This window comes from Populus nigra, chromosome 3 (genome assembly GCF_951802175.1).
Source record: "Populus nigra chromosome 3, ddPopNigr1.1, whole genome shotgun sequence".
Taxonomy (NCBI): domain Eukaryota; kingdom Viridiplantae; phylum Streptophyta; class Magnoliopsida; order Malpighiales; family Salicaceae; genus Populus; species Populus nigra.
In genome coordinates this window covers 19,388,563-19,404,392 of record NC_084854.1, presented here as the reverse complement: position 1 = coordinate 19,404,392, position 15,830 = coordinate 19,388,563, and the positions used below count along the sequence as shown (strand labels likewise).

The 15,830-nt window shown below is 37.3% G+C and overlaps 1 protein-coding gene across 1 annotated transcript; it reads right to left on the bottom strand.

Moving 5' to 3' along the window:
* Positions 1-11,102: 11,102 nt before the first annotated feature.
* Positions 11,103-14,912, bottom strand: LOC133689022 (probable LRR receptor-like serine/threonine-protein kinase At3g47570). The gene is made up of 2 exons (XM_062108724.1): positions 12,139-14,912; positions 11,103-11,998 (listed from the first exon to the last, which is right to left on the bottom strand). The coding sequence occupies exons 1-2, from the start codon at positions 14,840-14,842 to the stop codon at positions 11,598-11,600; spliced, it is 3,105 nt and encodes a 1,034-aa protein (XP_061964708.1). The 5' UTR covers positions 14,843-14,912; the 3' UTR covers positions 11,103-11,597.
* Positions 14,913-15,830: the final 918 nt, after the last annotated feature.

Below are 15,830 nucleotides of genomic sequence, written 5' to 3'. Positions count from 1 at the left end.
GGGTTAGGGTAGGATTACAGCTACCCTTAGGAATAGGCATAATGAAAAGAGGTCACGGAAACTCTTGGGGACAGCAAGATCTTTGTTTCTTTGTTACACAATATCTGCCTAGCTCTGATATGGTAAAGGTTTCTTGATCTATTGTGAGCAAGTAGGGGACCAAACAATCGAAGACATGAGAGGACTGAACCTGGTCAGAATCTGGACCGTATGAATGCTGTTTATGCTGCGGGTGAGTGGCCATAAATTTCTTCCACGCTCTTATACGTACTCTGGTATTATCCTTTCAGCTTTATTTGTTGTTAGGAAATTCTGCTGAAAATGAAATTAAAGGTTGGATTATGGATAGGGACCAAAATGAAGGGGAAGTTATTCTATACCTTCCCTGTTGCCCACAGTTCTGTCTAGATTCATGCTAGCTATATGCTTTGCTTGGGGTACTGGATCAACGCAAAAACAGCAACGTGCATGTTATCCTTGCTAGAGGCTTCATTTTCATACAAAGGAACCGCTAATTTATCGGCAACCAACTTAGAATATAGGGAGTTTCTACATTCTTTCTTAACTACAGAAACGACATGACTGCAGTTAAAAGTATAAATGCTGTTAACTGCATGCTAATTTTTATTTGCTTCGTTTAGGTTCCATTAATATATTGTTTTGCATTTAAGCAATGACAATGCTTTCCTTCAATTTTTCTTGCCTGTTTATTTCATAGATATGGTTATCAAGTTTCAATTAGTATAAAAAGATTTGGTTTGAGCCATCAATGAATACGCAAATACTAGTTTAGGTGTCCCCGCTACGCTAGACTAAATTAAAACTCGATTCAATCGAGAAAAAAAAATGTGGGCGACGTGAAATTCTTTGTTGACGATGAAAAATTTGGAACACGCACCATAAGCTTGGTCGGCATGTTAGTAATATTAATCAATCACCATATATGTTAATAAATGTTAAAAATAAACATTAACAATAAACAAAGACTGAACTGATATTCTAAGCAATGAATGTAGAACAAGAAACACGATGTAGCCGTCCTCGACCTGTGAGAGAGGCATAGTAAATTCACCATCAGAATAGTTTTTTTCTATAATATAATGTCTTTGATTTTTAGTTCCTCAAATAAAAAAAGAAAAAAGCATTTACGTATCCTTCATTTCCTTAATAACAAGAAGAAGAAGAAGAAGAAGAAGCCAAATTGAGCTCAAGAGAAACATAAAATTTCTAAATTTCAAAGCTGGTCACATGCTGTTCTTCTTCTCTCTTTCTTCCATGTCCAATTATCTTTAGTATATCTCTTGTTTTCTTTTTGAAGTATAAGAGTTTCAACAATTAGAAATACTTGAAAGGGATGCTTATCAAATTGGTGCCGAAAGGATAGGGACCTTTGTTGTGATCAAATTTTAGTGTAATGTATAAATGTATATTCTCCTAGAATCTTAATAAGATCTACCTCGAAGATCTGAAAAGGAAAGGCTGGATGTCTATCATCATAGAATACGAAAGAGTTGAATTATTCTCTGTATCACATTAATCTCCCATCCACTCAGCCTATTGTTGCGTCTAGATTCACTATGTACTACTAGCTGCTGTACGAAACAGCTCCTATATAAGTTGGCGACCATCACTGATAATATAAACAACAAGAGGATTAGTAATTTGGTATGGGTGCAATGGTGTATAGATCAAGTGTCCCCTAGAGTTCCCTTGAGCACTTCACTGGGACCCTTCAGACCGAAAGAGTATTATCTTTCCCACTGAAGTGTTTGGGGGAACTCCTGGTGTCATTTGATGTTAATAATTAGTTAATTGCAAGCTCAGAAAACAAGAAATCAGTCTTGTGTTACTCCCTGGTCCTCAGATATAATGGTATAGGTGATTTTTCATTAGGTCATCATGGTGAATTCTCTTCTTCCTGTTTTCCTTTCATATTTTGCTAGCATGTAAATATTACTACAATATGACCTCTTGGTATAAAGATACTGATAAGGTGGCCCTTAATCCTCCATAAGATTAGAACCTGCTTTTTCAATTCATTTCCACCATTTAAGGGAGATTCCTAGTACAGAAATTTGATAGGTTTTTCCATGCAACATATGCATTAAGCACCATCCATTACCTTAGGAAGAACCTACTAAGAGAACTTAAGCAAGCCGAATTTCTACAATGAAACCCCATGAAACGGTGAACAGGTCAGAGTTACTGATTATTTGAAATGTTTTGGGGCACTCTTTCTAAAGTAGTGTGACTCACTGTGAATTGTGAATTCTTTCTTTTTCAGTACTGATATGCTATTAAGTATTTATGGTATTCAATGCTGTTCTATTTTTTGCCCTAAATCATATTCATGTCTGCCTAGAAATTGAATTGTATATCCTAATAATTAATGTATATACTGCAGGAAAAAGGGTTGTTGCACCATTTTAAGGGATTGCTTTATAAGACTAGAGAAAAGAGGACTAATTCTTCCTACAGCAAAAGCAGGTCAAATGAATTTCTTTCTTCTGTTATTTGCCCGTGCTTTTAAACTAAGTTGACCCGTTGCATATTTTTAACTTGTGTTTTCTTCAAACACGAGCATGTGTTGGCCATGTGTGTGCTTGCCTTCAGTTTTAGATCATAGTCAAGTAGATTAAGTATATATCCTCCAGTTTCATTTTACCAACATATCTGGAGCTTGCTTTTAAAACCAGGGTCATTATGTTTGCTAGTGTCATGTCTTTTTGTTGAAGAATAAAAGTATTTGGAGTACGAATATCTCAAATGATTGCAGCTGGAACTGGAGGACAATCTTAAAATTAAGAAGCATTGCAAGGGATCATCTGGTGCATAGTACTGGGAATGGACGGAATGCTTTTCCTTGGTGGGATCGTTGGCATCCTGTAGGTCGTTTGAATGAGATTGTTGGAATGAGACTTCTTTATGAATCAGGCTTTCCTCCTTTTAATGCTAAATTTTGTGATTTCATCTCAAATGGAGAATGATATTGGCCTAGTGCTAGCTCAGATGAAATGCTTATAATACAAACTGCAGTTTGCGGTGGTCTTTCCTTCAATGATGATGTTTCTGCTAATGGGATCGAAATCCGAGTTCGCCTCATGCAAAACTAATTCAAGATCCGCACAAAATCATGAGTTCATGGAATGATTCAATCAATTTCTGTAATTGGGTTGGTGTTTCATGCTGTCCATCTAATGGAAGTGTGGTAACTTTGAACCTGGAGTATTAAAGTTTAGTAGGCTCTAAACCGCCTTCTATAGGAAATCTTACATATCTTACAAGAATTAACCTGTGAAACAACAGCTTTGGTGGGTCAATATCCTGAAGAACGGGTTGGTCGTCTCTTTCCCTTGCAGCATATCATCTTGACTTTCATTAATTACTTAGGAGGAAAGATTCCAACTAATCTCACTTATTGTACAGAAATTAGAGTGCTCGGTCTTGCTGTCAACAAGTTTATTGGGGAGATTCCAGACCAGTTTAGCGCACTGACAAAGTTGGTTATCCTAGGTTTTGGAGGTAATAGCTTTACAGGTAGCCTTCCACTTAGCGTTAGTTGGCAAAATAAAGTGGGGTAATTGTAGAGATCTATTTTGCTGTGTTTGTAAACTTCACAATTTACGGGTCAACGTAAATTAGAGCAATCAACTAATTGATAGCTAAGGATAACTTTCTAAATTAGCTATCCGTACAAACTATATATGTAGATACCTTGTAAATTATAAATGGTGGAAAGCCAAATCAATCTTTAAAGTCAAAGTTACAAACAGGAGGAGGACGTTGGCCATACTGTGGTAATTTAAAACATGCCCACGAGACTTGTTTTAAATTACATGGGTATCTAAGATGGTGGGACGAACTCAAGGCTCGAAAATAGCATGAGACAGGTTTCAATGATGGTTCAAGGAATGTTGCTTTGGTAAATGCCGAACATTAGTTATCTCTTATGTCACAGATTTCATTACTTGAAATCTGCTCCTAGAAAAGCGCTCGTGTTCTCAAAGAATGATCATCTGGACATTAGTGGCTATACAAATACAGATTGAGTAGGAAGTGTTACTGACAAGTATCCATGTTTGACTATTTTATACCTTTGTGGGAGGTAATTCAGTTACTTGAAGGAGCTAGAAACAAAATGCTGTGGCATTGTCCAGTACATATTAACAAATAAGCTAGAACCTATTTGTTAAGTCTAATGACTGGTTGGCAGACATCTATGCATCAATTTGAGGGAGAATGTTGGCGAGAATTAAAAAGATAAAGTGGAGTAATTGTAGAGAGTTATCTTTCTATGTACAAACTAGTTATGTAGATGCTCATTCAACCAAGAGAAATAGAATAGGAAGTTAATATTTTACCTACTGTTAACACCACCTTGGATAGGGAATTTTCTTCTATGTTTGCTTCGTCACTTCCCCTGAATAATTCACGAGGAAGCATGCCTAATATAAGATGATTGGGTTCTTTTCAGGTTTATGAAAATTATTTGTCTGGTATGATTCCATCTTCAATTTATAATATTTCTTCAATATACTGGTTCTCTGTTACTCAAACCAGCTGCATGGGCAGTTACCACCAGATGTAGGTTTGACTTCGTGGCGTGGAAATATTTGCTGGTGGTGTTAAAAGTTTTACAGGACTCATACCTGTATAAATGTCTAATGCTTCTGGACTTCAGGTTCTCGATTTTGCTCAAAATGGTCTCACTGTAACTATTCCAAGGAATCTAGGATGGTTAAACAGTTTAGTTAGACTCAATTTTGATCAAAACAACCTGGGAAATGGGGATGTTGATGACTTGAGTTTTCCTAGTTCTTTGGCTAACTAGACGAACTGCACAAAGATGTTAATACGACAGGATGATTTGTAAAAGGATGTTAGAGCTAGGGTGGCTTAACAAAAATATTAGAGATTCATGACAAAATAACTCATATATAAAATAATGTTTCGTGATGGAGAAGAGTTTGTGACTAAGTTTTAAATTCAATGATTAGTTCCTTCCAATTTAGGAAGACTACTGCAAGATTTTTTTTAGAATATTTTATTTTATTTAGTTTAGTAATTTTAGTTTTTTTCCCATTTTATTTTTCTATTTAATACTATTACGATTTTCTAGTTTTTTTTTATTTGAAAAGAATATTTTTTCTAATTTTTTATTTAGTATTAATGTAGTTTTCTAAAAAAATATCTATATAAAGGATTGTAATAATTATTTAGCTAGTAAAATTAAGATAAATAAAAAATAAATATTTTAAATATTTCCTCATAGTTATGTAATTATGTTTTTTTTTTCAAGAGTTTTGACTTACAAAAATGCTATCGTTTACTTGAGCTACGTCACAACCTTGGTCTTTCATCTGTCTGAATTTCTTTGTTAATGTCTAATTATTCCTTAACTTGTCCCCTGCCATTACAAGTAATAGCTTACAAAATCATGTGGAGTTGGATGTACGAGGGAACAAAATGCCAGGTGAAATTCAAAGTACCTTGGCACCTGTTTCAGTTTATTAGAACGCCTGCATTTAGAGGGAAATAAATTTGAAGCACCAATTCCTGGATCTCTGAAAACTTCGAGAGGTTTAGAAGAACTAGATCTGTCAAAAAATAATTTAACTGAGAGGATCCCCGAGTTTCTCGGCAGGTTATTAGCTCTCAAGCATCATAATCTTAATTTCTTGTAATGATTTGGAGACGGAAGTGTCAAGAGTGTTAGGTTGGTTGTCATTGCATGTGCAGCAAATGGTTGGCACCAACCATTGACTATTGGCAGCCACCATTGTTGAATGAGCTGGAGTTTGACAGCAACCAATGTTGACAACAAAGCAAGAAGAGCTGTCATGAAATGCCTATAAATAGAAGCATTATGTGAGAGCAAAAATTGTGAGAGTTGTGAAAGTGAGGGAAAACGTGAAGTGAAGAGAAAGAGAAGTTGCTGCCATGGGCAGCAGCCCTGCTGTCATATGCAACAGAGTGTGTGAGCTGAGAGTTGAGTGATCCTCCTCCATGTATTTATTGTATCCTTTCTCTATCCCTAAATAATACAGACTCTCTCCCGTGGATGTAGATGTTTTGCCGAACCACGTAAAATCTTGTCTCAGTGTGCTTACCCCTCCGATGAGCAACTATCAGTACACCGGAATTCCCAACAATTGGTATCAGAGCACATGGTTTAAAGGGGTGTTTGATTTTTGCTCAAAAATAAAAGTTGTCCAAATTGTGTTTTGACCATACCACTGTGTAGAGGAGGAAGAGACGAAGCCACTGTTGAAAACCGCGTCGAAATCGGACGTTGGAATCCGCCGCACGCGCCGTCACGCGCCGGCGAGGACACTGCCCACGCGCACAGACGCACGCCACGCGTCACACGCGTCTTCTTCACCCGGATGAGCCGACCCGACCCGAATACCAGACGACCCGACCCACGTGCTAGACCCGGATAAGGATGACGTCAGCATGACGTAATTATGACATCAGCATGCACAGTCAGCATGTCATGTCAGCGACCAGTCAGCAGCAACGTCAGCAAAGTGGGACCCACCTGCCACGTCACCAGCCGCGAGCCGAGCCGGGTGAGCCGAGCTGAATTGAAGCCGAGCCGAGCCGCCAAGCCGAGGGACAGGATCCAGTGTAGCTGATCCTACGTGCAACCAGATCTAAGATTGAATTTGAGCCGTTGATTAGGCCAGAATTGTTTTGATCAAATCTTGGTCGTCTGAAATGCGATCTGGAAGATTTCAAACTTGTTTCCAGCTAATTTGATCGTTCTGGATGCAATGGTACGGTCCGATCGTTGAGATTTGAGACCGAAAGTGGTGGTGGTGAATTATTAAAGAGAGTTGGTGTAGGTGGAGCTGTCAAGCAGAAAGGCATAGAAGCTCCAAACATAGAAATCGAGGTGGAGGATTGCGAGGAGTATACCGCAAGTTTCTCTTTCTATGTGATTAGTGGCAGCTATCTCTCCCATAGTGCACATGGTGGTAGAGAATTCTGGAGCCACTTTGAAGCATCTCAGCTGAAGGAGGATGCGACCACCTATGAAAGGTGAAGACACCTTAGAGAGAAGGTGTGCGGGCCATGATAAGAACCCTCTTTCAGACCACCTCATGACAATTGGCGAAGACACCTTAGAGAAGGTGTGAGGACCATGATAGGAACCCTATTTCAGACCGCCGGATGACGACGAGCGGAGACACCTAAGGAGAAGGTGTGTGGGCCACGATGTAAGCCCAGTTCAGAACGCCCCAGAGCCAATGTGATGGCTAGACATGAGTGGACAGGTGTATAGCCAATGAAGTGGCTATGATGAGTATGGAGACAAATGCAGGATTGACTTTCATGGATATTGCCCCCATGCTAAAGATCAATGAGCTAGAAGACATTTGCCTTGGACAATAAGTGTGTGACTTGTGGAGCATTAAGACGCGGTTGCTATGAAGAAGCAGAAGGGCATGCGCAGGTTCCGGGAACGAGTTGACTCTTGTCAAGGTGGTGAGCTCGGTAATGGCATTATAATACTCAAAGTATGAAGACAGATATGGATCAACCTTTAATGGGCTGCCCCCATAGGTGAAGGTGGAGAGCTACCTGGACTCTTAGCGAGAGATTCAGGGAGACGTAAGGCGTGGTTCCTAGGGTGGAACAGAGGGGAGGCGCAACTCCTGGATAAGTAGACTCTTGGAAGAGTGGTGAGCTCGTGATCATATTGAGATACTCAGATAATGACCGTCGCACTTGGAAAAAGAAATTTCCGTTTGAGGGGGTGTTGTAAGCCTTGGTGTAAGGCTTGATGAATCATTCCGGACCTAGCATGGTTGATACGCTCGAAGGGGAATGTTGTGTTCCAGAGACAAGCGTTAACACTCTTCAGATGTGAAGTGGCAGACCATCTGGTTGTAGTGATCCTTTTGTGTGAGAAAAGGTGTGCTTTGGTGACTCTGATGAATGAAAGGTTTGGCGAGTACCTGTAAACTTGGTCGGAGACGCTCTCGGAATGGTAAGCTTGGAAGAGCTGCAAGATGCAAGCCTGTGCTGAAGAAGCAAGAGGACAGTTGCCCCACATGAATGGCAAAGGGGGTGATTGTTAGGTTGGTTGCCATTGCATGTGCAGCAAATGGTTGGCACCAACCATTGACTATTGGCAGCCACCATTGTTGAATGAGTTGGAGTTTGGCAGCAACCAATGTTGACAACAAAGCAAGAAGAGCTGTCATGAAATGCCTATAAATAGAAGCATTATGTGAGAGCAAAAATTGTGAGAGTTGTGAAAGTGAAGGAAAACGTGAAGTGAAGAGAAAGAGGAGCTGCTGCCATGGGCAGCAGCCCTGCTGCCATATGCAGCAGAGTGTGTGAGCTGAGAGTTGAGTGATCCTCCTCCATGTATTTATTGTATCCTTTCTCTATCCCTAAATAATACAGACTCTCTCCCGTGGATGTAGGTGTTTTGCCGAGCCACGTAAAATATTGTCTCAGTGTGCTTACCTCTCTGATGAGCAACTATCAGTACACCGGAATTCCCAACAAAGAGAAAGTACATTTGCAAATGCAAGTGCCATCCCAGTATTTGGAAATGATAAGCTATACAGAATTACATTTACCTAAATGCTCCAGGAAAAAACCCAGAGAACCTCTTTCCTTCAAGGTAGTAATCCCATCAATAATAGCAGCATCATTCATTACTGTTGTATTGTGCTCTCTTTCTAATTTTTGTATGGTAAGAAAGTTAACAAGGCATTTCAATGCACCTGTCTCTGAGGAATAGAAAGTAGGTATGTCAGTCTCGGAACTCGTAAAATCAACCGATGGATTCGCTGCTGAGAATTTGAATGGTTCTGGCAGCTTTGGTTCTGTGTACAAAGCAATTCTTTCTGGTGAAAGAAGAAATGTTGCGATCAAGATTCTGAACCTTCATTAGCAAGGTGCTTCAAAAAGTTTCACTCATGAATGTAATGCTTTAAGAAGCGTAAGGCATCGTAACCTCCTGAGGATCATCACAGCTTGCTCAACTGTTGGTCATCAAGGTAATGATTTCTTGCTCCAATGTTGATCATCAAGGTAATGATTTCAAAGTTCTTGTTTTTGAGTTCGAGTCTGATGGCAATCTAGACCAGGGGCTACATCCAACAACTCGAACTAATAAATTGAGCTTTACTCAGACTGAAAATAGCCATTGATGTTCCTTCTGCATTGGATTATTTATCTCCTTCACCATTGTGAAACTCAGATCTTTCACTGTGATTTTTAAAGCCAAGCAGCGTTGGTGACTTTGGATTAGCTAAATTCCTCTTTGAAGTATCGAGGAACTACTCTAAAAATCAAACAATTTCTGCAGGTTTAAAGGGCTCCATTGGCTACATCATTCAAGTTATGGGTCTTAACCTGACGAATCATCTCGAATTCATGGTTGCTAATTATTAAGAAGCTATAGCAAATGGAGTCTCATCGTAGACAAGCCCCTAACGTGTCGTTTAGGCCTTTTGACTTGAAACGGTGTCTTTTTGTCTGCTATAGTAGGACCTTTTTGGCCTAACATTTTTTTTTCAACAGCAAGTGGTTACTGAAAATCGTAGACGGCAGCAGCAGAGTTGGACCGTTGTGTTGACAGCAACCATCAGCCAAGTTTTTTAAAATAATTTTTAGAGTCCTAGCCTGATGCTTACAACCTAGTGGCTTAGGCACCATGCCCGTAGGCTGTACAAGCGCCCGACCCAACTTTTTTATTTGTTTTTATTTTTATTTTTATTTTTGTAGTTTTTATTTATTTATTTATTTTCATTATCTAGTATTTTATCATTTTCTCAATATCAATTTTCTCCAAATAATTAAGAATTTTGTTATTTTTCATACAACCTCACAAAAATAATAATTATTTTTTCAAAAGTAGTATACAAAATAATCCTTATTGTAAAAAAAAATAACTATTTTTATGCAAACTTGTTAAAATTTAATAATTAATTGTCATTTTTTTAAACAATAATAAAAGTTTGATAATTAATCAATCTAAGCTGATATAACAAATATTATCTTACAATTGTAGATTTATACTCAAAAGAAGTAAGGGTCAAAATGACAAGGAATTTATAGTTTTTCTTTTATTTCTATCACAATTTTCAACAAATAATTCATATTATTTTTATATTTTTCATATAACCTCATAAAAATAATTATTATTTTCCATTTTTTGACTTTTTTGTTTGTTATTTCAAAATTAGTATAAAAAATCATTTAATCTTGAAAAGTAATAAACATGATTGTAAGTAATAATGACTCTTCATGCAAACTCATAAAAGATAATGATTAATTGCAAAAAAAGAATTGACAATAATTAAGGTTTAATAATTGATCAATCTAAGATGTATACTTTTATATATATATATAAAAAAAAACTTAATGACAGTAACACTAAAAAAACAATTTGTTTAAGAAAAAAATCAGCACTGACTATATATATATATATATATATATATATATATATATATATATATATATATATAAGAAATGGTCCAGATAACAAGGATTTGGTAGTTGATGGTTTATTATATTTTAGTTTATATTAATTTTTTGCTGATTATATGTCTCACTTCAAAATTGATTATGATTCTTTGACATGTGTTAAAAAAATTGAATTACATTGATCCGAAATAATAATAATAACAAAAATTAAGATTCAAGTTGAGTTTTAATCAATAGTTAAGGACTTATTGATTAAAATTAAACATCCTTCCAACATAGATTGTTCAATCACTTTTCATGTTCATTTGTTGTTTTATTCTATTTTAATCAGATTCTTAGATAATATAGATAATTGGTTGCATGTTTGCTTCTTTTTTTTTAATTTATCAAAATCAAACATATTCATGATATATATTTAAACTAAAAAATAAAAACATATATGATATTAAATACTACAGTATACATATAGAGTTAAAAGATTTCCACAATTAATGTTGATTTATTAAATAAAAGCATATATGATATTAGATACTACAGTATATATACATGTAATTAATGTACAAATCCAAGGTTCCTTAAATGCCCAGTTTAGTTTTCTTGAGTCTGATAACAATGATCCATGTATTTATTTATTTTGTCCAGAGTATGTATGCAATTGATGCCTAGAAACATTAGGCAGCAACATCTCTTCTCCATTGATATGACCGTACCAGAGGATTTCATATGTACATATATATTTCAGAGAATGCTATTTCGACAAAATAACATTAATGGATGGAGCAGCACAGACGAGAGCCATGTTCCAAACCAGTAAAGAAAGAGAGAAGGAGAAATCACACACACACACACACACACACACATGTATATATATATATATATATATATATATATATATCTTTTACATGGACTACGGCAGTAACATTCACAGGCAGACTGCTGGTTGATTGGAAGTTGCCTTGAACCAACCTGCTGATAACCTGACAGAAGAAAAGGGAAACTATATGTTCAATTAGAACCCTACATGTCAAAAGACTTGCTGAGAGTTATACTCATTTATACTTAAGAATCTCCCTATCATACTGTTTCAAAATCTAACTATAAGTTATTAATCAATGTGAAAGATCTGTGTCACCTGCTCTTGAGCTTTAGTTCCTCCCGGATCCAAGAAAAATTCTCCTGACATTCTGCAATTCTGTGAGAACATCTTTAACGTTCTTTCTTTCATTGATTGATTCCACCGAACAAGCAATTCCAATTCTTAGGATTGCTATCAAACTCTCTTGCATTTGGTCCTTTTTTATTTGTCCCCTGGTTCTGTTCTCTAAGTGCCCGGTCTCCTCTTCATCTCCTTCACCTCCAGTAACAAATAATGGGTCTACAACTTCTGAAATTTGATCAGGCAATGCTGTCTTAACAAAATTATGGAGATCCAATCCATCATTGAACATGTCATCAGTAGGCCTCTTTCCTGTAAACATCTCCAACAAGAGGATTCCGTAGCTGTATACATCACCATTCATCGAAGGCTTACTTCCCATACCATACTCTGCAATAAGCAAATTTTGAACTGATTGTTAGATCAAAGAAAAGAACTTTTGAATGCAATAATTTCGTTCATGTACTTGGTTTAGATTAATCTTCATAAAACCATTGTAAGCTTTGTTGGGTGAAACAAAGCTACCATACCTGGTGCAGCATATCCCACAGTTCCCTTCAGTCCAACTGAGCTGCTTTCATTCCGATGAGACGGATTTATGGCTTCTTCAATGAACCTTGCTAACCCAAAGTCACCCACGTGAGCTGTCATATCATTGTCAAGGAGAATATTGCTTGGCTTTAAATCGCAATGAACAATTGGCTTATGGCACTGGTAATGAAGATAATTGAGAGCAGCAGCCACATCAATAGCAATGTTTAACCTTTGATGAAAGCTTAATATTTTCAGGTCCTCATCGATGCCATTTGTCCTTGGAAAGGGATGCAGCCAACTGTCCAGAGTCCCATTGGGCATAAACTCATAGACTAGAGCTTTGAAGTCATTTCCTTGGAAATCTACACTCGAGCAAGCCGTCAGGATCTTGACCAAATTACGATGCCGAATGTTCTTAAGTATTTCACATTCAGCCATGAAGCTCTTCAAAGTTTTTCGTTGACGCATGAACAGCACCTTCACTGCCACAACTGTTTCATTTGGATCCAGAATGCCTCTGTATACGGAGCCAAAGCTACCAGCACCAATCAAATTGGCAGAGGAAAAGCCTCCAGTAGCTTTATGGAGATTTCTATAGGAAACCTTCAATAACAGTTCTTGTTTTGATGACAATGAAGATGCTAAAGAGGACTGCCTATTCTTCTTTCCCAATCGATTGATGACAAGAATAGACATGACGAAAACTAATACCAGAAGTGGGGTAAGTAATGCAATCATTAACTTGACCCCCAGAGACGTCTTTCCGTTCTTTGATCTGTTAGCAACACATCGCGGCAATTTTAATTGTGGTATGCCACCACAAAGCCTTTTGTTTCCAGATAACGAGATTGCTGTTGCGTTCAGGAAAGCCCCTTCCCTTGGTACCTCACCCTCGAAATGGTTGAATGAAAGATTCAAGCTAATGAGTGCAAGGCGCTTTAAAAACTGTGGAATTTGGCCAGACAAATTGTTGCGGGAAAGATCCATGTCACGGAGTCCTCTCAAGGAGCTGAATGATGGAGGAATAGCTCCTTCAAAGAAGTTACCCTGCATGTGAAGTTCCTCCAAGGTTACACAACTGCCTAGACTACTGGGAATTTGACCGTATAACTTGTTCTCGGAAACATCCAAGTAACCAAGATTCATCAAGTTTTGCGCTTCTGGAGGCAGGGGACCTGTCAGTTGATTTTGAGCCAGGTTGAAAGAGATTGTTAGGGAAGAAAGACCCATAACCTCTTTGGGTATCGTACCACTGAGAAGGTTTTGAGAAAGGTCAAGGTTTTGCAAGTATTTCAGGTTTCCAAAACTGGAAGGAATGCTCCCCATTATCTGATTCTTTTGGAGATGAAACTCAAACAATTGAGTGATGTTTCCAAGGGATGATGGAATCAGCCCCGAAAGCTTATTTTCTGACAGGTCCAATCTTTGTAGCATCTTAAGGTTACCTAGTACAGAAGGTATACTCCCACTCAAGTAGTTTTTCTCCATTGTCAACTCCGCCAAGTTAAGGAGGTTCTCAATTACAGTAGGGATGCTACCAGATAGTTGATTTCCTCCCAACTTCAACAGAAAAAGTTGGGTTGAGAGGTTACCTATAGAATCAGGAATCACCCCTCCAAAGTGGCTATTACTCAAGTCTAATAACCGCAAATTCCTACATTTAGTTAAGGAATCTATGAAACTCAGGTCATCAGCTTCTCCTTTCCCAAGGGGATTGGAGGAAAGAGCTAGTGACCAGAGATTAGGTAAGCCTCCAAAATCAATCGTGACTCTAGTGAAATTACTTGTATCAATATCCAATTCTAGAAGATTTGAAGCATTGGATATTGACACAGGAAGAGGTCCAGAAAAAAAATTATGACCAATATTCAAGACTTGCAAATTAGGAAGTGTAAGTCCCAAGTCTGATGGCAAGGTGCCATGTAGTTGATTATAGGGCAAAGTAAAGACTATAAGAGATGAGAGATTGAAAATTGTGGGAGGAATCATTCCAGACAACTTATTTAAGCCTAGGCCAAGAAAATTCAAGGTCTTTAAACGGCCTAATGCATCTGGTATGCTCCCCTCAAAATTGTTAACTGACAAGGACAGAGACCTAACAGATGAGATGTTTCCTAAAGAATCCGGAACTGACCCGTTGAGATTGTTGTAATGAAGCTGAACTCTCTCGAGCTTCTGCAATGATCCTAACTGGTATGGGATTTGGCCTGTCAATTTATTGAACCCCAAACGAAGCATTAGAAGGCTAGAACAACCAGAAAGATTGGCTGGGATCTCTCCAGAGAAAGAGTTGTTGGAGAAATTAATGTACTTTAGCCTGTCTAGACGGCCTATTTCTTGTGGGATTTCACCATGAAAGTAGTTTTGTTCCAAGCTAATACCTCTAAGGAAGGACATGTTTCCAATTTGTGGTGAGAGTGAACCTGCCAAGCCATAGTGGCTAAGGTTCAAAGTAATGACTCGTTGATGAAGGTTACCACAAATGATGCCCCCCCAGTTACAGAAATGGAGAGAATCATTCCATGAGCTCATGAGACCAAGAGGGTCAAGTGTTATCCGAGCTTTGATGGCAAGCAAAGCAAGATGATCCGTCTCATTTCCACTCAAAGTGGTAGCTGCTTGAGTGAAGGATGGCGCATGCAAAAAAATTACAACGAAACAGGATTGCAAGATTACCTTCAAGAACAATGAACAAGACATTATTGAGATCTTATAAGGAAGAAAATGATTTATGGAGAACGGATAGCTAGAGAGCTCTGCTCGTAGTGTGGCTGCTGCTTTAGAGGAGGGAAGGATTATATAAGGAAATTTTTGTAATGGGATGGAAGTAGATTGGAGGACTCTGCTGATGGTTTTTCCCTTCGTCATGAAAATGTTGCTTTATTATTATTATTATTATTATTATTATTATTATTTATTCCTTGAAAAGATGGGTTTTGCTGTTTAATTTATAAGCTGGTTTCCTATATGTAATTAGATGGTAATTTGATTTGATTATCTAATCTTAGCCGGTGGGGGGGTTTAAAAAAAATTAAAACATTAAATTAAAAGTTTTGATAAAATATTATTTTTTAAAAAAATTGCTGAAATAATATATTTTCACATTATCATGCTTATAAAACACTATATTTAATAAATATCATTATTTTTAAACACAATAATTATTTTATCATAATTATCAACCACAACATTTAATTAAATATTACCGTCTAGAACAACAACTTTCAACAGCATACTATTTTACCAAAAACTTTTGCTATTATATACTTTTTATATTTTATATGATAATTCCTCAATTTATCTCTAATTTGTTGGTGCACATTTTCTATTTAAATTTGCGCCCCTGATGATTCTGGATCACTTAGAATAAAAGAAGTTAAATAGAGAATTATTTTTCTGTATTACTGTAAATATTATTTTCAGCAACTGTTCAAGGCAAGCTCAATAATTTACAGACAGGGTTGAATTATCTGATTATAGTGGATCCCCATCTAGTCTTGTGGACAAGTGAGCATGTTTCTTGGTCTTTTCTTATGATTAAAATCTAGAAAAAAGAAGGTAAGAATTCATTAAAAAACAATAAAAACCAAGTTTGACTTCCAAGTCAACAAATAATAAGTAGTTGATCCTTAGTTTATGGTCCAATCCTAAATGATTTAATATAATGCCCACAATTATGCCCACCCAA

What these genes read in the sequence shown, in the direction of transcription:
- LOC133689022 (XM_062108724.1), bottom strand. Translation starts at nt 14,842, where the DNA reads ATGTCTTGTTCATTGTTCTTGAAGGTAATCTTGCAATCCTGTTTCGTT. An exon ending in TGTGGGATATGCTGCACCAG is followed by an intron (nt 11,999 to 12,138) that starts GTATGGTAGCTT and finishes TGCTTATTGCAG; the next exon opens with AGTATGGTATGGGAAGTAAG.